We start from the raw sequence: 21,794 nt of genomic DNA, 5'->3' as shown, positions 1-21,794 counted from the left end.
CACACACAACTGAGGAGGGGGATACCCAGGACCTTAAGCCCTGAGCTCATAGTAATAACTTGTTCAACAACCCACTCTTTTCTCATTCTTTTCTCACTGTGTTTTCTTGGGATCACTTCCTAAATCAACTATCTGCACTTAAGTCCTTGTTTCAGCATCTGGTTCAAGGAAACTAGAATGCCACTCACCTATGAATTTCAAAGAGGAATTGAAATGTCTGTTACATTTAAATGGAAGCCAACTCTAAAGTCAATCTCTATTAGAAGATCAAACTACAGAGGCTTTTAACCATGGATCTCATGGAGCCAGAGTACCTGGTTTCAAATCTCAGTTTTTTTTTTTCTTTAACGTTTATTTATTTTGAGAGAGAGAGACAGACAGACAGACAGTGAGTAGGGGAGGGGCAGAGAGAGAAGGAGACACAGAATCTGAAAAGGGGCTCCAGGCTTCAAGCTGTCAGCACAGAGCCCAATGTGGGGCTCCAACTCACAAACCATGAGATCGTGACCTGAGCCAAAGTCGCATGCTTAACCGACGGAGCCACCCAGGTGGGCCCTCAAATCTCAGTTCTACCATATGTTAAAACTGAGTGACCTTGCACAGTGTTAGCATTTTCTTCCTTAATTTTGTCCTTATTTGAAATTTTTCCTTATTTGAAAATATTTATATATTTTATATATATTATGAAAATTATATATATTTTATATATATGAAAAAATATATTATATATATTTATATATATTATATAAATTTATATATTTTTCCTTATTTAAAAAAATGGACATAATAATGGAATTGCTAAGATTAAATGACTTCATATTTATAAAATATGTAAAACACAGCCTGCACATAATAGTTATTAGATAATTATTCTTTTCTATTTTCCTCTATATTATTCTAATCACTAACAATCATCAGCGTAAGCCTGTGTCAACATGTCTTGTACCTGTTATAGTGAGATAGAGAATCTATCTAGTGTAGTGCTAGGCCAAAGGTAAATCATCAATTAATATTTGTTGTTGATAATTACTCTGGCAATAAGACAAACCATGAAGATACAAATCAATTGCAAAGTAGTACCGAATAGTTTAGTTTAGAAATAAATATTTTGGTCTGACTTGGTCGTCTTAGTCCATTCAGGTTGCTATAATAAAATACCACAGATGGGATAGCTAATAAACAACAAAATTTTGATTTCTTATAGTTCTGGGGGTTGGAAAGTCCAAGATCAAGGTACCAACATGGCTGGGTGAGGGCCCTCTTCCTGGTTTATTGTGAACACCTATGTCCTCACATGGTGGATGGGGCTAAGACTCTTTCTGAAACCTCTTTTATAACATACTAATCCCATTTATGAGGGCTCCACTCACATGGCTTAAGCACCTCCCAAAGACCCCACCTCCTAATACCATCATCTTTGTGGGTTAGAATTTCAACATAAAAATTTGGGGAGACACAAACATGCAGACCATAGCATTAGTGAAATTTTAATTGTATTTCCAAGTGTATTCTAAAAAATGGTAAGACATATTATTAGTTGAATGTAAGCCTTAATCTTGTAGAAATAAATCCTGTGCTGAAATGAAATATAAAATACTGACTTTAATATGAGAGATCAAAATATTTCACTTAATGGCAATTAAATATATATAGTTATACACTGACAATTTAATTGACTTTTTGTCATAGGAAAGTTGTTGAATTTTTTTTTTTTAACTCCCTTCTTACAGTGTATCTCCTATATAAATATAAACTCTGACTCAATGGTCAGGAAAGAAAATTGAAACTGAATATAACACATCTACTCCAGGCAAGAAAGAGTCAAATGAGAATACACTTCTGGAGTAGATCAGGTGAATTTTGCTTAAGCAGGGTCTCACCATCAGTCTAAAGGTTAGAGAAGTCAAAGGAAGTATTGAGAGGTTGAGAAGGGGTTCTAGGTTAACAGACTGAACTCTTTTTATAAATTGAATCTTCACTGACCTTCCTCTTTGTTTTTTATGCATTCCCAGAATGCAGCACAGTTTCAACGTTCACATGTAGGCATAAAAGGTCTTCAAAGCCCCACCTTGAAAGAATTACCTAGTAGTTTAAGTTTTGTTCTGATGATTTACTCCATTAACAAGCATAATTGGATAATAATAATGGTTGGAATAGAATTTGTTTCTGCTGTCCAGTACATGAACACAAAAATCTCACAATTTGAACGTTTGGATGGACTTACACAAAATTGTGAAATAATGAACAAAATTTTCAAGTTGATACTTTAAAACTCTAATATCTTTCCAAAGCATACACTAAAAGATATATTTAGGTCTATATTACCTTTGGTTTTATGTATTAATGAAGTATCTTCAATAAGCACAGCAGTTTTGGGATACATAAGAACCAAATTTGGTGCCTCCTCCCCAATCATTGCCCACAGGATCTTGGACAAGATATCAATTTTATGTCACGGTTTCTTCATATATAATTAGAAGTAATAAAGCCTACCTTTCATTATTTTTGAGAATATTACACAAGATAACACTTCAAAGGAAGATGCCAGGCACATAATATAGACCTAGTAATGATACCTGTGGTTCTTTTTCTTATTAACAGTGTGACTTTAAAATCCTTTATACCCAAGCACTGTAGCACAGTTTTCTATTTGTTTGGATTAGTTTAGCTTATTAATTAAAAGCTGTTATGTATCCTAAAGATTTTAATTGTTCGTGTTTCATTGTCCATAGGACTTCCTGATTATCTTTGCCACTAAGTAATAATTATGCACTGCAAATATTTGCTCGAATTTTATATGAGTCACTTTTAAATGAAAGAGCTATTTACATTGATCCATTTAAATACAGAGCACTATTTCCCCATAGCTTTTTTTGCTATCAATTTTACTTTTTAGTAAAGTGTGAATGGCTGATACTGCACTAATTGCTTCAAACCATTATGAAATCACAATTTTGAACCATTAGCATGGCAGGATTTTTCAATATGAGAAGGCGTACCTGCTACTTCTAGATGATGCTTCTTTTAGGCTGACTGTGTTTGTTTCATGATATATCTGGAAATATTCCTCTAATTATTAAAAAAATTTTTTTAATGTTTATTTTTTTGAGAGAAGGAGAAAACAAAACTGAGTGAGGAGGGGCAGAGAGAGAAGGAGACAGAATCCCAGGCAGGATCCAGGCTCTGAGCTGTCAGCACAGAGCCTGATGCAGGGCTTGAACTCACAGGCTGTGAGATCATGACCTGAGTTGAAGCTGGTCGCTTAACCGACTCAGCCACCCAGGTGCCCCTATTCTTCTAATTATTAAAACTATTTTAAACAATAATCTGTGTTTGATTGCTATTTTTTTACATGTTGAGAAAAGATAAAAGCTACCATTGGAACAAGACTCCCAGACTCATCTCAATAACTAGCAACATTATCTACATATTATTCAAATCTAAACCCTAAGCTCCATCCTTATTTCTTCCTTTTCTTCACAGGCCACTTGCTCTTGTCCTGTAAGAGCTCCTGCACAGGCATTTCTACTCCCATGGACACTATTCAGGTCCAAGTCACCATCTTCTCTCAGGTGGTCTATTGGAATAGCCAACAAATTGGTTTATTTTCTTCCATTTGTATTCTCCAATCCATTCTCCAAACAGCTCTGGAGTTGCTTTCTTAAATGTAGATCCTATCACTCTCCTGGTTGAAACACAGTAGTATCTTGCCAGTGTCTTATCATCCAACTAGAATCCTGTACCATGCCTTCTCCAACCCCTGCCTACTTCTCTCATTTCATTTTTCACCACTCGCTCCCTTGCTCTCTAGACTCCGGCCATGTGCATCTTTCTGTTTCTTGTGGAATATTTCTAGCCCTACTCTAATTGAGTTCATTTGTAACTCAGCTCAAATGCCGTTTCCTAAGAGACATCTTCTCTGGCTACTCTGTTAAATATTGACTAAACCAATTTGATCATTTATAATCATTAAGTCCTTTTTGGGTAGATACTCAGAGGAAGTCAAAGCCCAAAGTTTTTCCCTCCTACAACCTTGCTACCAGAAAGCAAGCAAGTTTCAGTATAAACTCTTACACACACACACACACACACACACACACACACACACACACGGGCACGCCACAATATTTATTAGCAAATAACACAAAATCAGTCACAAAACCTGTCCTGCAAGTTCCTTGAAGTCCCAGCTGGCTATCCCTTAGGGCATCTGAAAAGTTGACACTTTGCTTGCCTGCCCAATCTTCCCTGGTAGACTGAATATTACCATAGGAAGGACCATGTCAAATTCCACTTTGGTTTATTTCCAGCCTCTCATCAGCAAAGTTCCTAGCACAGTGCTTGGTATCGAAGCAGGGTTTACTGAGTATGTTTTTCTGAATGAATCATATACTGCTTGTTTTCTTTTAGAAAGAATACAAAAAATGACAAATGATGTTCTTTATGGAACTTGTACAAACTTTGGTCTTCTAAAAGCAGGGTGTGAATGTTTTTGAATTCATTCTCATTATTATGTAAGCTACTTTTTCTTTTACATAATAATTAATCCTACCTGGGGCTAAAGATGAAATGTCTGCCAACATCTGAATGACATTAAATTACCCTAAGTAAAGCATCAATAAAATTAGCTTTCTTGCTTTTAATATCGCCATAAGCCCAAGTCACAATGTTTGTTTCCATTAATTATTAAACATATCTCACATTTTGTATGTAATGGTTTTGGTGCGAGATATGATTTCGAATTAAGCTTTCCATTTCTCTGATGAAATTGTATTTAATATACCAAATGTCATAACTCACTTTTGCATTTAATAATCAATGTTTAACAGATTATTTGAAACCAGCAGGGCAGTAATAATTTATGAAAACGTGCAGACATGTCTGAGATAATCATGAGTATCTGGGCCTTGTGAGACTTGATTCTGTTGTTTGGAAATGGTATGGAATTTGTGGTTTGAGACATAAATGTCTGTGATAACTGGTTAACATACAAAATAAAATCCAGTCATACACATACTATTAAGGAGAATGCTATGGTATAACAAGAATATGAACTTTAAATGCTTACATATTTTAAGTTGTTAAAACCCACAGATGCTATGTACAAGTGACAGATAATAGTATTACATTTATGTAAGACCAAGTATCTATACAAACTGAGAACTGTTATCTCTAATCTGGATGTTTCCAAAACATGGATATATATAGAGAGACAAAAATATATGGTAGATTGCCTAAATTCCACTTAGAGTTCATCAGTGAGCAGGTGAGGGCTTTATACATTTAAATTGTATTTCTGAAATTTTTGCTAGATGCCATACATGTGTTATAACAGATAAAAGGCTTAAAAGTAAATATATGATAGAACATTATTTAACCGTAAAAAGGAATACAGTTCTGCTACATGTTACATGCTACATGAGCGAATCTAGAAAACATGCTAAGTGAAAGAAGCCAGACACACAAGGAAACACATATATGATTTCATTTATATGGAATGACCATAACAGGCAAATCTATAATGACAGAAAGTAGATTAGCTATTGCTTAGGTTTGGGGAGAAGGAAAGGATAGGTGGTGGTAGCTAAAGAATCAAGGTTTTTTTCCAAGGTGATGAATATGTTCTGAGATTGACTTTGGTGATGATGGTTGCCATATCTGTGAATATATTGAAAACCACTGAACTGTGTACTTCAAATGGATGGATTGTATGAGATGTGAATTATATTTCAGTAAAGCCTTTAAAAAACGTACGCACATTTCAAAGACAGAGAGTACACTGTGAAGACATGAATAACAAGAAAGACATTACTTAAAATTATAGTTCACCAGACAAGCACTTTCATACACAAGCAATTTTACTGACCAGCTATACTCTGGTTCCCGAACACAAATGTCTCTGCCAAAAGCTTTTTAGTATTGTTGACATGGCGATTCTTCCCCCACAACCACAAACCCTTCTCAATACTTTGATGGTACAATAAAGGATTCCTTTATGGAACTTTGGATGAACTGTTGATTCAGCTTTTTGAGGATGGAATTAAATACAGAGACCAAAGGTGGAGTATAGGGAAATACTAATACTTCTAGATAGCACTTAGAGATTGCTCAAATTTTGGCACAGACAGAAACCATCTAATTCATATAAAAGTGGATTCCTGGGAAAGAATGATTCTGGGAAGAATTTAGGGCAGGAGAGATTGACTATGATTCCTTTCCTCTTGCTACTATCTAGAAAGCCCCAGCAAGCAAGCAACCAAAAAAGGAGTCGGATATACTTAGCACTTTTAAAGTGTTGAAATCTTCCATTTTTTTTAAACAACAAAAAGATGGTTAAGAGATGTTTTCAAGGGTGAAAGAAACATCTTGAACTATTCATCCTATAATCTTTTAACTATTGAATAATTATTAATTGGTCTCTTTTACTTTCAAATACTGGAACTGTCAGTAAACCCCATCAACACAGAAGGAGATTCACAGGCTTAGAGATCTGAGAGTTTACCACTGACCTTCACCCAAAAAGGGCTGTAAGGAGTCAGAGGTGTTCTTTCCAATGTCATAGGAAGTGCAACAAAGTAGTTAAGACCATGAACTCTGGATTCCATCTGCCTGGGTTTTAGGTCAGCTTTGCTCATTTTAAGCTGTGTGACCTTGAGAAAACGACTTAATTTCTCTGTATGTCTCAGTTCTCACCTTTGTAAAATTAATAAAATAATACCTTCTTCTTGGGTCGTTTTAAAGATTAAGTGAGCTCCTATTTGCAAAGCTCTCAGAGGAGTTTGTTAACTAAATGCAAATGTTAACACAGGAATAAAACAACAACAACAAAAAATCCTCTTTTTGGAAGAATATCATTGATAGCAATTGGAACTTATTTCAAGGTTTACCTTTTGACTTGCATTCTTACACTGTGTGAGCATATGTTACTGAATTAGCAATAGTATTATCTGTTCTTGTCACTGGGCCATTTACTTTAAGTAGATGAAGCAGATAATCTATATAGTCTTTCGAGGATACAGATTCTACAGGATACCTTGTGGTCTAATGTTACTTTTCACCCTACTGAGTTTTAATTTATCTTTAGGCTGAATGTGTCTGATATGAAGGGCATGGAGCAGTGATGAATGCTGATGTGACTGGATGGATGCAATGAGAACACCATGGGGATGAAGGAAAAGCCATTCTCAGAGTGCTCTGGTCCCCAGCTCCCCCCATGGTGACAGCCTCCAAAGACGTTAAAGAATGAGACTCATCACCTATCAGATATGAAAGAGAATATCTTGACAGCAAGGATTCAAGACCATATGTATGTAAAATTACCACCGAAGAGAGATAGATAAGGCAAGTTTTAAAGATGTCTTCCAGGTTTAGAGATTTAGAATTTGTCTATTAGTTATAAAAATAAGCTCCTTAAAAAAAGTGTGTGTGTGTGTGTGTGTGTGTGTGTGTGTTGTTTAATAGTTAACATGAGTATATGGATCTGTTTACCAGCAAATAACTAATGCTTAAAATTGAAAACGAGCCTTAAATTGCATATTCATGATTATTGACCTCAGAACTGACCAGTCTGCTAAAATGGAATAACATGTAATAACCCTAGATTTAAGAGTGCCTCCAGGTGCACCTGGGTGGCTCAGTTAGTTAAGCATCTTGATTTCAGTTCAGGTCATGATCAGGTTCGTGAGTTCAAGCCCCACATCAGTCTCTGTGCTGACAGCTGGAGCCTGCTTGGGATTCTCTCTCCTTCTCTCAGTGCCTCTCTCCTGTTCTCACTTGCTCTCCTATGTTGTCTCTCTAAATAAACATTTTTAAAAAAGAGTGCCTCCAAATGATCAAGTAAATGTTGTGAGATTTAGGAATATGTAATCATCTAAGAAAACAACCATAACATCTCTTCCACTGTTCTATACAAATCATGTGATGATTAAACACTATTTCAAAAATACTTACAGTATTTAAAAACATTTTTGGAGAGAACACACATAATTCCACATTTGTTTTTTGCATCTTACTTCTTTTCCTTGACTGCTTCTTTAAATCATAAATTCCTTTCCATGTTTTATATACAAAATTTTATACAGAATTATCAGTTATTGCTATCTAAAAATCATGCTGATGTACTGTAAATTGTTATACTGTCTTCAACAAGGTTGTTTAGACATACTCAGCTTTGCTATTATAAATAACAGTGAAAAGAACATCATGCAGGTAGCTGTTTGTCGCTGTTCAATTATCTTAGGAGAAACTCCACCGAGTTGGCTTACCGGGCCAAAAAGTACAGACATTTTAATGAGCATTGCAGGAAAGAATGCCTTTACCAACAAGTAAGTAACCTTTACTTTGATGCTATGTGTTCCCGTTTTTAAAAGTTGTTAAATTAGTGCAAATTCAATTTGCACAGATCAAGTTACTACTGAAACAATCCTATTTTACACCTTTGTTTACAATTATGTGATTACATTTGTTTATATTCTTCATTGATTTAATGATTAAATTTCGTTGTTTTTATTATCCATTTAAATGACTTCATCATGTGTTGTTGATGATGACCCTTTGCCTATCATACAAATGAATTTTAATTACTTGTTTCATTTAGTTTTGTAAGATTTCATGTTCAGAGTTTGGTAATTAAATGAGTAAAACATAACACTGTAGAATGAGTTTAAATGGTTATAGAGATTCTTTCAACCAGAAATATTTTATCCACATTCTCTAGTGGAAAAAGAAAATGCTGTATTTGGGATTGTAGTATTTAATTTGATATATATGTTTCTTCTTTAAATATGTGGTGTTAAATTTCCAGAATGGAAGTCTGTTCTGAAAATACATATAATACCTAGAATTCAACTGGACATAATTTTACATTTTTGCCAGAAACTATTTTGATGTTCTTTTCAACGGGAGCAAAGCAACTAAACCCAGCTAAACTAGTGAAGTCCCTCTCAAAATGAAGAACATGTGGATGTGGAAGAACAAATTCAAAAGGAGAGTTATGGTCTCTGAGGGGAATGACTTTCCTTTTCCCGGCATCTGGGTACAGTCACAAATCCAAACAAATAGCATCCGAATCGGAAAGAATTTGGAAGTGTGTTCTTCAGATATGCTTTCTTTAGCAAGTGGTATGAAACAAAATCAAGGCATAGCGTCATTAAATCACTTCCAGTGTTTAAAAATTATGCACTTTGTGTTTTGTAAAACTAAAATCCAGAAAATTTAGACAATTTACTCAACAGCTCTGAATGAGTGGCTGTTCTGAGTCAGGCACAGTCCTAGGCATTAGAGATGTGGGGGTAAATACAGAGTCAAAGTTACAGTAATCTATAACTACAGTATAGCAATTCTAAAATTTTTCATGAAAATATGAAATTTGTTCAGTCATCCAAATGCTCTTGGGAGGCATAGGTAGGCAAGAACTTGAGTGAGCCAGAATGAGGAAAATAAACACATATTAAACATTCAGTCCTCTGCGTAAAAATTTATGATTCAGTGTCCTATGAAGATCACAGAAATGACATTTTTCCTGCAGGGAATGGATGTCAGGTGTGGGATTAAAGAACTGAGAGTTCAACAGTTATAGCACACCGGGGTGGAGCCCGTGGTCTTTGAAGAAGGACTGGCCCAGATAGGAGAGGGACAGGCTGAAACAATTACAGTAAAAACATCAGTAACAGCAATACAAAGCTAACATTTACTGGGTGCTTCCGTGTCATGCACTGTGCAGAACATTTTGTGGACAACCCCTCACTTCGCAAATGAAGCTCACTCTGGCTCCTGAATTTTGTTAGTGCATTCATTCATTCGTGCACTTTTTGGTCAGTGGATTCTTCCTTTTGTGTTTACTCACTTCAGGCTTTGAAATCTCCTGTTTGTCGGTCATTTATTCATTCACCAAATATTTATGTGCTATCACTCAGCTATCACTGTGACTACAGAAATGAACAAGTGAAAAAAGGGCACAACTCCAGCCTTTACGGGGCTTTCCGTAGATAGACCAGAGACTCAATGATTATAAAACTGTGCTGCCATAGCAAGCCATCTAGTACAGCCCAGGAAGGGTGAGTGAGCAGGGCAGGTCTAGGAAATGTTCTCAGTGACACATGTACACAGTTATATAGTATAACACTGTGCATAACAGTTATATAATATATAATCATGATAAAAAATTGCTATACTATGGGTTATATATTATGTTAGCTGTATTAGCTCTATATTCTTTTTTTTTTAAATTTTTTTAACGTTTATTTATTTTTGAGACAGAGAGAGACAGAGCATGAACGGGGAAGGGTCAGAGAGAGGGAGACACAGAATCCGAAACAGGCTCCAGGCTCTGAGCTGTCAGCACAGAGCCCGACATGGGGCTCAAACTCACGGACCGTGAGATCATGACCTGAGCCGAAGTCGGCCGCTTAACCGACTGAACCACCCGGGCGCCCCAATTATTAGCTCTATATTCTATACATCCAACATCATTATATTGGATGAGGTAAATAGTTCAAATGCCCATTAATAGGGAAGCATTAAATAAACAATGAACCACTGATGTGCTGATATGGAAATAGTTCCAAAATATATAAGTTGAAAAAAGGAAGACCTCAGAGGAGTGGATGTCATATGCTGTCTTTTGTGGGGGGGGGGGCAAATAAAAATAAAAAGTCATAGTTTCTTGAATTTCATATAGACAGTTTGGCATAGCACTAAAAATTATAACAAAACTGGCTGCCTATTGGGGAGCAGAGATGGGGAAACCAGGCAGAGGGTACACAAGGGTGGGAAGGTGTATTGCCACTGTACACATTTTTATGAGTTTGGACTAAGTGAATGTATTATCTATTTAAAAAATTAACATATCCTGAACCCTTGGGGGGGGGAGGTATCTACTAGTGGACTGTGGGCAGGTGGCTGGAGAGCTGAGAATGGGGTTAGAGGGAGCGGGGTGGGGTGGAGAGCCATTCCAAGCACAGTGTTGCACAAGGGAGGCATGCTGTGCTTGAGAATCTGTCATGTTTTGTGAAGATGACAGGTGGGCTCCTCAAGGGGAGTGTTGGGAGATGGGGGTCTTGGGAATCAGACAGAGCGCAGGTCATGAGGTCCTCAGGTGACAGGATATGAATTCAGATTTCATTTTGGAGGTGGGAATCTTTGGTTGGTGATCAGAAGGGAAATGAGTGACCAGAACAGCCCTTTGTAATCATCTTCCTGGGAGCAAGTACACGTGTGATGGTGGGTGAGGCACAACCGGGGCCGGGAAGACTCTCTGGGAGGCTATTGGCCATCCTTCTGGTAGAAATGATGAGCATATGGGCCAAGGACATGGGCAGTGGTCACAGACAAGGGGGACTAACATCACCCACACCTTGCTCCTGGCTTTTCATCTTGACTTTTCATCTCCTCCATGGATTAGACTTTGCTCCTCTCCTCATACTATTCACAGTCGTTCTTTAGATTCCACCCTGAAGTATAACTTGGTGTTGCTGGCCATTTGCAGGACCCCTGCTAAATAGGCTTCAGTGAGATTAGGGTGGCAGGCATCTCTCTCTGCCTTCCATTCTCCCTGTCCCCTTCAACCTGGGTGCCAGTGAGGGACCCCAAGACACATTGCTGCTATGCAGACACAGTGGCACTGGCAAGGCCAGGGACCAGAGCTCCCGTGCTGGGGCCCGTGGAGCTAGACACGTCGTCCCAGAGTGGGTAGCAGGCCACTGCCTTCTTTCTGAATCCTGCTATTTTTTGTGTTTCTGTCAAGCTTGTACATAGCTCCTGCAGATATTTGACTGGCATTTCATTTTTTCCAGTTCCAAGCTCTACTCTTACGTGGGACAACTGTACAGGCAGTATTCATGAGCAGAGCAGAGCTGTATCCATGAGTAAACCGTTCAAATATTTCCCTCTCACTTGCCAGAGAGCTGCTGCTTTCAAACCCCAACACACCCCCTCCATTATTCTGCCCACCTCTATTGGCCTCTCCCTGCATCCTTCTAGATCCTTCTGTGCCTCTAGCAATTACAGGGGTACCCCCTGGCACAGCAGGGCCTCCAGGACATTGTCCCATCTCAAAGCCCTTTGTCTAATTTGCCAAGTTGTCGCCCATGCAGCACAGGCTGTTAAATATTGTGGCCATCATCCCCTTTTTTTCAGGAATAAGGTTGACATCTCAGCACATGCTAGGTGACTACTACAGAAAGTATTCCTATATCATCACATTAAAAAATTGTAATTCTAATAGTTATAAACATATTTATATGAAATACGTGGAAAGTATAAAAAACCCATATAACCACACAATAATACATAATTTGACAGTTGTGAAACAATTTCAGGGTGTATTCCATTTTAATATAAAAAGATACAATACTGGAACTCTTGTCTCATGGGTGTATTACACAAGAAAAGTCAGAGATCAGCAACTAATCCTTTTATTGCTGGAATGCTGAATAGAAGAGTCAGGACTATACATGCAGGTGGACGGCTATGAATGTTCACTAGACAAATATGTCAAAGAATTAGTTTATAACTGACAGGTCCTTTTAGGTAACAACATACATTTTGTTGAGTATTTCTCCTTAGTGTATGTTTTTATGTGTCAGTTCAGCCCCTTACCAAATAAATACTTTCACCTTGCTATTCATTTGAATTGGAGTAACCATGGAGAAATGACTTTTTGATTCCACAGTATTATGCTGTATTATAAAAATGTGAACATCATGCTATCATTCCACAAAATGGTTTAGCAATTTACTCTGAATAATTTTTTAAAAGGAAGTAGATCTGTCCAGAGATGAAAGATTCTAGAAAAATGTTTCAAAATTAAAAAAAAAAGAATAAGAACTTTAGAATCTAGCATATAATAATAGAGTACTCTTTTACCTTAACATACACTGAAAAATTTTAAGAGAAAATGTGCCTCTCTCTTTTTCTTAAAAAAAAAACAACAAAGATTTAAACATATATTTTGGCACAGTTTCATATGTAACTGCTAGGAGATTAAAGAAAGATCAGAAAATAGGAAACAACTGATAAACATCTATTGACAAATGGCAATATCTAGAAACCAAGAAGAATCAGAATCTCTGGTACATCTCTGAGAGAAAATTCCTTAGTGTTGAGGCATAACCTCTTTCTTCTTTTTTTAAATTCAGTGCAGAATTTGCTTTCGTTGGACTAGAACACTAAACAATCTGATTTTTTATTCTAACCTTTAGTCTTTCTAGAAAATTATATTTCAAGTGTGCTCTAAAACACTATTTTAAAACTTGACATATGTGGGTTAAAGAACAACAATTCATAGATTATACAAGTGAGGTAAGACCACTACGTTGGTGGTCCCAAATCAGCCATGGCCTCTGGTATGCTCACTTTTTTATAGCTACCCTCCTACATTTGGCTTGGGCTTGGTCATATGACTTGTTGTAGTCAATGGAATAATAGTACAAGTTATTCAGGTAGAGGCTGGAAAAATGATTACATGTTGGGCTTCCCCTGGAACCTAGCTACCTTGCTATAGGAAAACGTGTTAGGTTTCTGCAAAAAGACAAGCCATATGGAGGAGAATGTGGTCCAACAGCAGCACCAGACATGTGAATGAGGTCCTCTTCGGTATTCTAGCCCCAGCAGAGGCCCTTGTTGAAAGGTGCATATGAGTGACCCTGGCCAATACCATGCAGAGCAGAAGAACTACACAGCTGAACCCTGCCCAAATTTCTGACCCACAGAACTCTAAGCAATAAATTTATATTGCTCTATGTAATTCCATGTTGGAGTGGTTTGTTACATAGCAGTAGATAACAGATATACTAAATGATAACAAGGATTTCTCAACCTGTTTCTAGAAATAATTCCAAGGTACATTCTTCACCGACATACATCTCTTATACTTCTGTTGTCTATTCATTTACTGTTGAGCCTGTATCTTTCGTTCCTATTCTAACTCAACCAGTTGGATAGAAGGATCGAGTTGGATAGTTGGCTTATATGAAAAGTGTGACTTAAATTGACTTTATTGTATGCTGACTCAAACAACATGCCATGTCCTTGTTGGATCTCAGAGGAACAGCATGGTTGATAATACCTTAAGTTACTTGCCCTCTACACTGTAATCAAATTGTGTGTGGGACAATCTGATAGAAAAAAATTAACTTTAAGAGATTCCCAGGACATAAACTTCCTGTGGTCCAATCAAGCCATTTCTTCTCTCTGCTCCTCTCTATGGAATTACATCTTGACACCACACTTTAAGCACTAAAATGTGGAAGACTCTTTGGAGGGATTTGTTTTCTTAAGGAATAATAATAATAATTATTATTTTTAATGTTTATTTTTGAGACACAGCATGAGCAGGCAGGGGATGGGGGGTGACAGGGAGTGGTAGAGAGAGAGAAAGGGAGCAACAGAATCCAAAGCAGTCTCCAGGCTCCGAGCTGTCAGCACAGAGCCCAATGCAGGACTTGAACCCACGGACCACAAGATCATGACCTGAGCCGAAGTCAGAAGCCCAACCGACTGAGCCACCTAGGTGCCCCCACGAATAATTATTTGAAATATGAAGCTTACTAGATTGATCAAGCCATTGGATGTGTTTGCACCCTCCTTTCTCTGGACCTGATGCACATTAGTTAAAGAATGCTTTAGAAGTAGAAGCAGTAGCAGACGTGTAAGCAGAAGAATCCAAAGTAGAGAATGGGAAAGGCACTGCTTCTGGGGGGCGGTGATGCTATTTCACTGAATGGTGTATATTGTATCTCAAGTTAGAAACTATAGAGAAAACTATTTCTAAAACAAAGTGTCCGGATACCAAGAGGGAAGATGTAGCCTCATTAAGTACAGCTACTGTTAGCACAATTGCTGCTATTTCCATTATTTAAAGGATGTTCTCATGTGCTTATTTAAGGCATTATCTACCAGATGGGTATGGACAGCAGGTTTACATACAAAAATGCCAATAAAGGAGAGTCTTGATCAGACAGTGATTCATTGGTGCTACTTACAGAGAGTAGTATCTGGACAGCGCTGTGGATGACCTCTAGGTACTGGAAGTCCACAATGCAGCCTGTGACAGAGACGTACGTGTAATCATCCATCATGCCGTGGGCGGACGGAGGCAGCACTCTTCGGACACAGCCAGGCCCGTGTTCCCGCCACCACGACCGGTGCACAGAAATGTTGAATGTCATCAGATCTGTATCCTAGGTGGGCAGGAGACGAGAGCAAAAGGAGACAGTCCTATCATATCACGTCTCTGATTTGCACTTTAGGAAGAATTCAGGATGGAGAAAATTGTTGAGAGGACTTACATTTCAGGTGCAAAATAACACAAGACAGAACCACAAATGGCTATATATACCATATGCCTAAACGACTGGATTATAATCGTTTAACATAGATACAACATTTGAAAAATAACATTTTAAGGTTAGCACGCCTCAAAAATTGAGAGGCAAGGTCCTCTACATTTGTTCAAAACAAATTATTTTATTCACTTTGAGACTTTTTGTCTGCATTTTCTTGTTCATCATCATCGACATCACCTTTATGGGCTAACATGAGTGCTTTTTAGCATTCTAGCCATTGTTCAAAGCACTTTTCATATACTATATCCTTAAGGTTCATATAGATACTAGTAGTAACCCAATTTATAGTAAGCTGAATAGTAGTCCCCTCAAAAGACCTTCATGTGCCTCTCTCTGGTACCTGTGAATTTTACCTTCTTTGGATTATCTGAGTGGGCCCTAAATGCGATCTCATGTATTCTCATGAGGGGGAGGCAGAGGGAGATCAGACACAAGGCAGAAGAGGAGAAGGCAATGTGACCATGGAAAATTGGAGATGGGACTGATGTGGCCACAAGCCCAGGAATGCTGGTAGCCACTAGAAGCTGGAAGAGACAAGGGACTATTGTCTTCAAGAGGTCCAGAGGGAGCATGGCCCCGTCAACACCTTGATTTCAGCCCAAGGAAACTGATTGCAGACTTGTGGCCTCCAGAACTGTGAGATTAAGTTTCTGTTGTTTAAGACATCAGGTTTGTAGTAACTTGTGACATAGCAGCTGTAAGAAACTAACACACGTAAGGAAAGGAAATCACAGAGAGGCAAAATACATTGCCCAATTTAATGAACAAATTACATAAATTGCCTATTTAATGACAGACCCACAACTTGATCCTCTGCAGTCTGTACTTTCAGCTCTGATGTGGTACTACCCCCTTGCCTATGGTGTTCTCCCTCCCAAACCTTTACAATTCCTCATACCCTAAATTCCTCCTCAATTCCAGAAAACACCACTGAGAGCCAGAGCAAAAGAACCAAGAAGGCAATCCTTGGCATTTACATATCAAAATAAGCTTTCAGAGCTCTTTAGCAGAGACAACAGCCCGGGTGTTTATCCTCAAAAGATGCCCATTAGTATTTTGGTGGAATGTGAGCCTGGAACAACTGAAATCAGACTGTTTTTGCTGTAACAATGGATTGAAAAGAATAGGTAAGGAGCCAGCATCTTGATTCCCAAAAAACTGACCTCAAGTCCTGGCCTCTCCCATTCTGCCCACTGAATCCTATCTTTCCCCATCATACTGTCTTCCTTTTGCTGGAGTGTAAATCCCAATAAAAGCCTTGCCCAGAAGTCCTGCTTGGCCTCTAGTTAATTCCTATTGCTTGGTGAGCCCAAGGGCCGTGGTTGCTAACAAAACTACTATTATAGGTATGCCTCAGATTATATCACTATTAAAACATTTTATATCTCTTTTTTTCTTTTTTGGGTTGTTGGTTTGTTACACATATCATTCAGTTACCTTCACAGTTACAGCACTTTATTGATAATAAAACATTTTACATCTTTTTTTTTTTTTGGTTCTTGGTTTGCTACCTGTATCATTTGCAGTGCCCTCTGAAGGGAGAATATTATAGAAAAATAATTGCTTTAGCTAGTGAATTCAGTTTAATGCAAGGCAATTTACCTGCAGGCAAACAGCACACTGACTGCTCCCTTTCCTGACCATCAGATTTAATCTCTTACAGTTAGTCATGATCACAACCAAAAAACTATTATTTCCCGTTTTAATAGAATTCATTAGGTTCAGGATGAACTGGAGTGATCTCAAAAGTCATAGCAATTTCTGCTCTTTAAGTATTCTTCCCCAGTGGCCTTTTCTATTGCTGGACTCTAAATTCCTTTCGATATGATTTTGACTGAAATTTATATTACAGAAATAAAACAAAAGTGAATTTATGAACTCATGGTATGTATTTGCTGCACTCATAAAATCCCTCTGTGTAGTTCTCACTTAATTTGCTGGTACTATAAATATTTAAAAACTGTGCTGTTTTTTGTCATGACTACATTAAAATGTGAATGAGAACATCAATAGCATCAAATTATACTTAAAGCTTAAACTTCTAACTTAAATTTGCAAGTGTGTGTCTGATTTCAATCCCCTTCAGTAGCTAGATTTCAAACATTGCAAAAACCCTTAACACATAATAACTCAATTTTGTATATGAAGCACATCAGAGGAAATGCAGAACAAAAAAACTATAACAAAGTTTTTTATGAAAAAAAATACAGAGAAGTTCATTTACTTTGTTTAAGCTGTTCGTTACCACATCAAAGCCTATAGATTTGAAATAGCCTATAGATTTTGAAATTTTGAAATGGGTTAACGCTAAACCTGGATCACCAAAGTGATCCTTACAAATAATTTCAAGGAGCTCAAAAGTCGTTTCTCTTTCACTTCTTGGAGTTAGAATAGTATAGTGATGATTTAAGCACAACATGCTTAAGAAAACTGGTGACTGACATCCTTGTCATTTTCTTTAGAACTTAAAAGATTTCAACAATGATATTTACATTTATGCAAGCGTGGGTGATTACCAAGGGACAGTTTGGAGGACAAAGAAAGCAAGGAAGGAGAAGAAAAGCATGAAACCCAAGCAGAGGGGCTTGGGATGCAAAGGGCAGCCTGGAGAGAGAGAGAACACATCAAGGCTAACAGAAGAGAGAATTTCAGGGAAGATGGTAATGCCATAGACTCAAAACCTGGTTAAAAAGAACCACTGAATTTGATGACTGGTTTGGCAGGGGGGGGGATGCCTTATGAAATGCAATGCCAGGAGAGCATTGAGAGTGAAAAACTGGATTACAAGGAATAGAGGGGACTGAAAGGAGAGAATTTGGTGTGTTTTTTCATGAAGTTTGGGAGTCAACGTAGTGAGAACACAGGATGGTGGCCTCAAGGGAGGGCAAGGAAAGCAAGAGTCCCTCCAAGGAAACACGTGGAGAACCGCATGCCAGCTGCATCTGCTCACACACACAGAGTTGTGACTTAGAAGAAAATTATTCCAGAATACCTGTCTCCCCCTAATATCTATTTAAGCAAATATTAAATGTTTAAAAGTACTTTCATCTCTCTAGTGTGAATTCCAAAATTGTTCCCATTTCCTTCAAATACTTGAATTAAACAAAAAAGTAATTTCCAGAATTCTTTGAAGTGTTGTTCATCAACCGTGTAGGTGAACATGCCTGCCCACATTCCTTTCACAGTTAAGTGTAGCCGCAGCACTGGAATCAGCTCATGTCCTAAAAAAAAAGCTCAATATTCACTTCTTTTATAGTATATCACTATATTATCTCTTATTAATCAAGGAGATAGTCTCTGTCTTATTCTTATTCTATCTGCTTTTTTTGGGCATGTGTCTAATTCAACTAGCCCTCTCTACTTCTAGAAATGGATGCTCAACTGCTAATGATATTCTTTTTTTTTTTCTGTTTCCTTAATTGTGACTCAAAGAATCATTGAATCCACTCTTACATAGTTATCTCCTTTCTTTGTCTTTTTACTCAGTCTTATCATAAGCCAGGACATTTGGAGACGAACGTGTATTTAACAAAATAGATTTTACTCAGTTTTAAAGAGTTAGCATTGGGCTTATATTTAGATAGTAGAATTCGTGTTAGTTGAAACTTCTTTTGAGATACTCGTTCACCTCAGAATATGAATTAGACAAGTAAAAACAATTTGCTTACATTTCTAATTATCTTTTTTTCACCAAAGCACTAAATATTTTAGAGGGTACTATGGATCCATAGAGTAAAGGGCAAACACAGTGCTTGGTAGTGAGGTGTTAAGTGTTTAGAGCATGTAATACAAAGACTAGGTACCAGTTCAAATATATTAACAATTATATGTTGTTTTCCTTAAAGATAGGTTTAAAAGATATTCAAGTTTCCATTGGGAAGAAAGAGTGTCATTTGCTAAGTCATAATCACTCAGTCTGTGCCATTGGTTCTGAATACAAAGAGCAGTTTGCACCTATAAATACAGAGAACAAAGTGATGGTTACGGTGGGGGGCGGGTGGGGGTTGGGCAAATGGGTAAAGGGGAGTGGTAGGTACCAGCTCCCAGTTTTGAAATGAACAAGTCACAGGAATAAAGGACACAGCATAAGGAATATAGTTGATGATTTTGTGGGCACCTTGGTGGCTCAGATGACTAAGCGTCCAACTCTTGATTTTGGCTCAAGTTATGATCTCATGAGCCCCATGTTGGGCTCGGCACTGACAGTACAGAGCCTGCTTGGGATTCTCTCTCCCTCTCTCTCTGCTCCTCCCCAATTGGCACACACATGCTGTCTCTCCCTATCTCTCTCAAAAAAATGTTTTAAATAAACATCTAAAAAACCACATTGTAATAGTATTGTATGGTGAGAAGTTGTGGTTACACGTTTGAGCACAGCATAATGTATAAACTTGCTGAATCACTATGTTGTACAACTGAAACTAATGTAACATTGTGTGTCAACTATACTCAAATTAAAAAACTAAGAAAAAAAGCAGTGTGCAGAGTAAGTGGCCACTGGTTACTCTGACCTCCTGTTTCCCATCTCTACAACTAGGTATTGCTGGGATTTTTCATTTCTGTACCATTGGTCATAAACCAGAGGCACAGCTAAAAGTAATGAAGCCCTTTGTCTTCATCCTGGGGCTTAATTCCCTGAATTAAACCACAACAGGAAGGAATGTAGTCTCATCTATCCATCCAATGATATTTATGGAGTTTCTAATGTGAGCTATGTGTTGGGATGTAAGATTGAACATAAGAGATCTTATCCCTGTCCTCATGGAACATATACTCTAGTAGAGAAGATAGGCAATAAAGTAAACAACTAAGTAGGCAGAATAAGTACCCATTGCGAAAACTAATATAAAGGAAATAACGTGCTGGAGAGTGGCTGGGATGTGAAATGGAGTTCCTCCCTAATAGGTCGCCAGAGAAGACTTCTCCAATAGCGGATATTTGGGCTAAGACCTGTTAGATGAGAAGGAACTAGATGTGTGAAGATCTGAGGAACGAGTGTTGCACACTGATGGAACTCCAAGTGCAAAGATCACGTGAGGGCAAAGAGGTGTCAGTATTCCTGGTACCGACTGAAGACCGGTATAGCTGGAGGGAAGCCGAGGTGAGGATAAAAGTGGTGTATGATGAGGCTGAAGACAGGCAATGAGCCACGGCAGAGTCCGGTTGAGAAGTCAAATACCAACATCATCTCCTGTGCATTCTTAAAAAGATAATTCTAAGAACTGTAAAGAGGATGGGTTTGACTGGGCAAAACTCGGAGCCAGGCAGGTGGTTATGATAGCGGGCGAGTGTCTTGGAGAAAGCGGTAGCAGTACAGGGAGGCAGAACAGAGAGGTGAGACATATTCTGGAGGCAGAATAGCATGTGGGGCTGAGAGGAAGAGATAAATGGAGGACAAGCATCTCTCATCGGGTGGCAGCCGCCTGTCAGCTGACGGCAATGCCCTGAGGAAGGCCGCTCCAGCAGCAGCATCATTGCGGGGCTGGAATTGGGCACATCGGCCCCGTAAAGGGGAAGGGACGGGCCCGAAACAGTATGTCCCAGTGCATCTTTGTCAGCTTGGCATTGTAAAACCATTTTCCTTATATGTAGGTTAAAAAAAAGGAGTCGTCATGTTAAATGGTGTTGGAAATACAAATTTTCGGTGTAAGAGAAGAGAGTCACTTATCTCCATGAGCACTGAGTAATGTATCGAATTGTTGAATCACTATGTAGTACACCTGAAACGAATATAACACTGTATGTTAACTAGACTGGAATTAAAATGAAAAAGAAAAGAAAAAACAGTTATAAGATCAAAGAAATTAAGTGAAATAGTGTGATTTGGAAAACAAAGAGCTGACTGCTCTTCCAGAAATTTCTTCCAGAAATTTAAGTAATATATTTTACTATCCACATGCTTTTACTTTCGAAATAAGAACTAAAATATTGCCCATGATCAATTGATCTCAATAATGAGGAAACCAGGGGTGCCTGGGTGGCTCAGTTGGTTAAGTGTCCGACTCTTGATTTCAGCTCAGGTCATGATCTCACGGCTTTATGGGTATAAGCCCCGCATCAGGCTCTGCGCTGACAGTGTGGAACCTGCTTGGGATTCTCTCTCTCTCTGCCCCTCCCCCACTTGCACTGTGTCACCAAAACAACTTTTACTATCATGCTCTGAGATTTGGTTCTAGTCTGTTCAGTCATACAGTTCATTGTATAATTTTCATGGAAATGGCCAATATTTGTGTTCCTTTCTTTTGTTCTCATTTTTTAACTTATTCAACTGAATACCTTAGTCCCATAATAAGTAGCACTTTAAAAAATAATTCTAGGGGCGCCTGGGTGGCTCAGTCGGTTAAGCATCTGACTTCGGCTCAGGTCATGATCTCTCTGTGAGTTTGAGCCCCGCGTCGGGCTCTGTGCTGACAGCCCAGAGCCCGGAGCCTGCTTCACATTCTGTGTTTC

General features: G+C 38.2%; 1 protein-coding gene across 1 annotated transcript in view; it reads right to left on the bottom strand.

Moving 5' to 3' along the window:
• The window catches only part of NKAIN3 (sodium/potassium transporting ATPase interacting 3), a 312,172-nt gene that overhangs the window by 129,305 nt on the left and 161,073 nt on the right, over positions 1 to 21,794 (bottom strand). The window contains exon 6 of the mRNA XM_047841962.1: positions 14,982 to 15,179. Within this exon, the coding sequence (XP_047697918.1) occupies positions 14,982 to 15,179 (198 nt within the window). The remainder of the gene's footprint in view (positions 1 to 14,981; positions 15,180 to 21,794) is intronic.

Source organism: Prionailurus viverrinus, chromosome F2, assembly GCF_022837055.1.
Source record: "Prionailurus viverrinus isolate Anna chromosome F2, UM_Priviv_1.0, whole genome shotgun sequence".
Classification (NCBI taxonomy): Eukaryota; Metazoa; Chordata; class Mammalia; order Carnivora; family Felidae; genus Prionailurus; species Prionailurus viverrinus.
The sequence above is the reverse complement of the archived record's forward strand: the minus strand, read 5'-3'. Positions and strand labels throughout refer to the sequence as shown.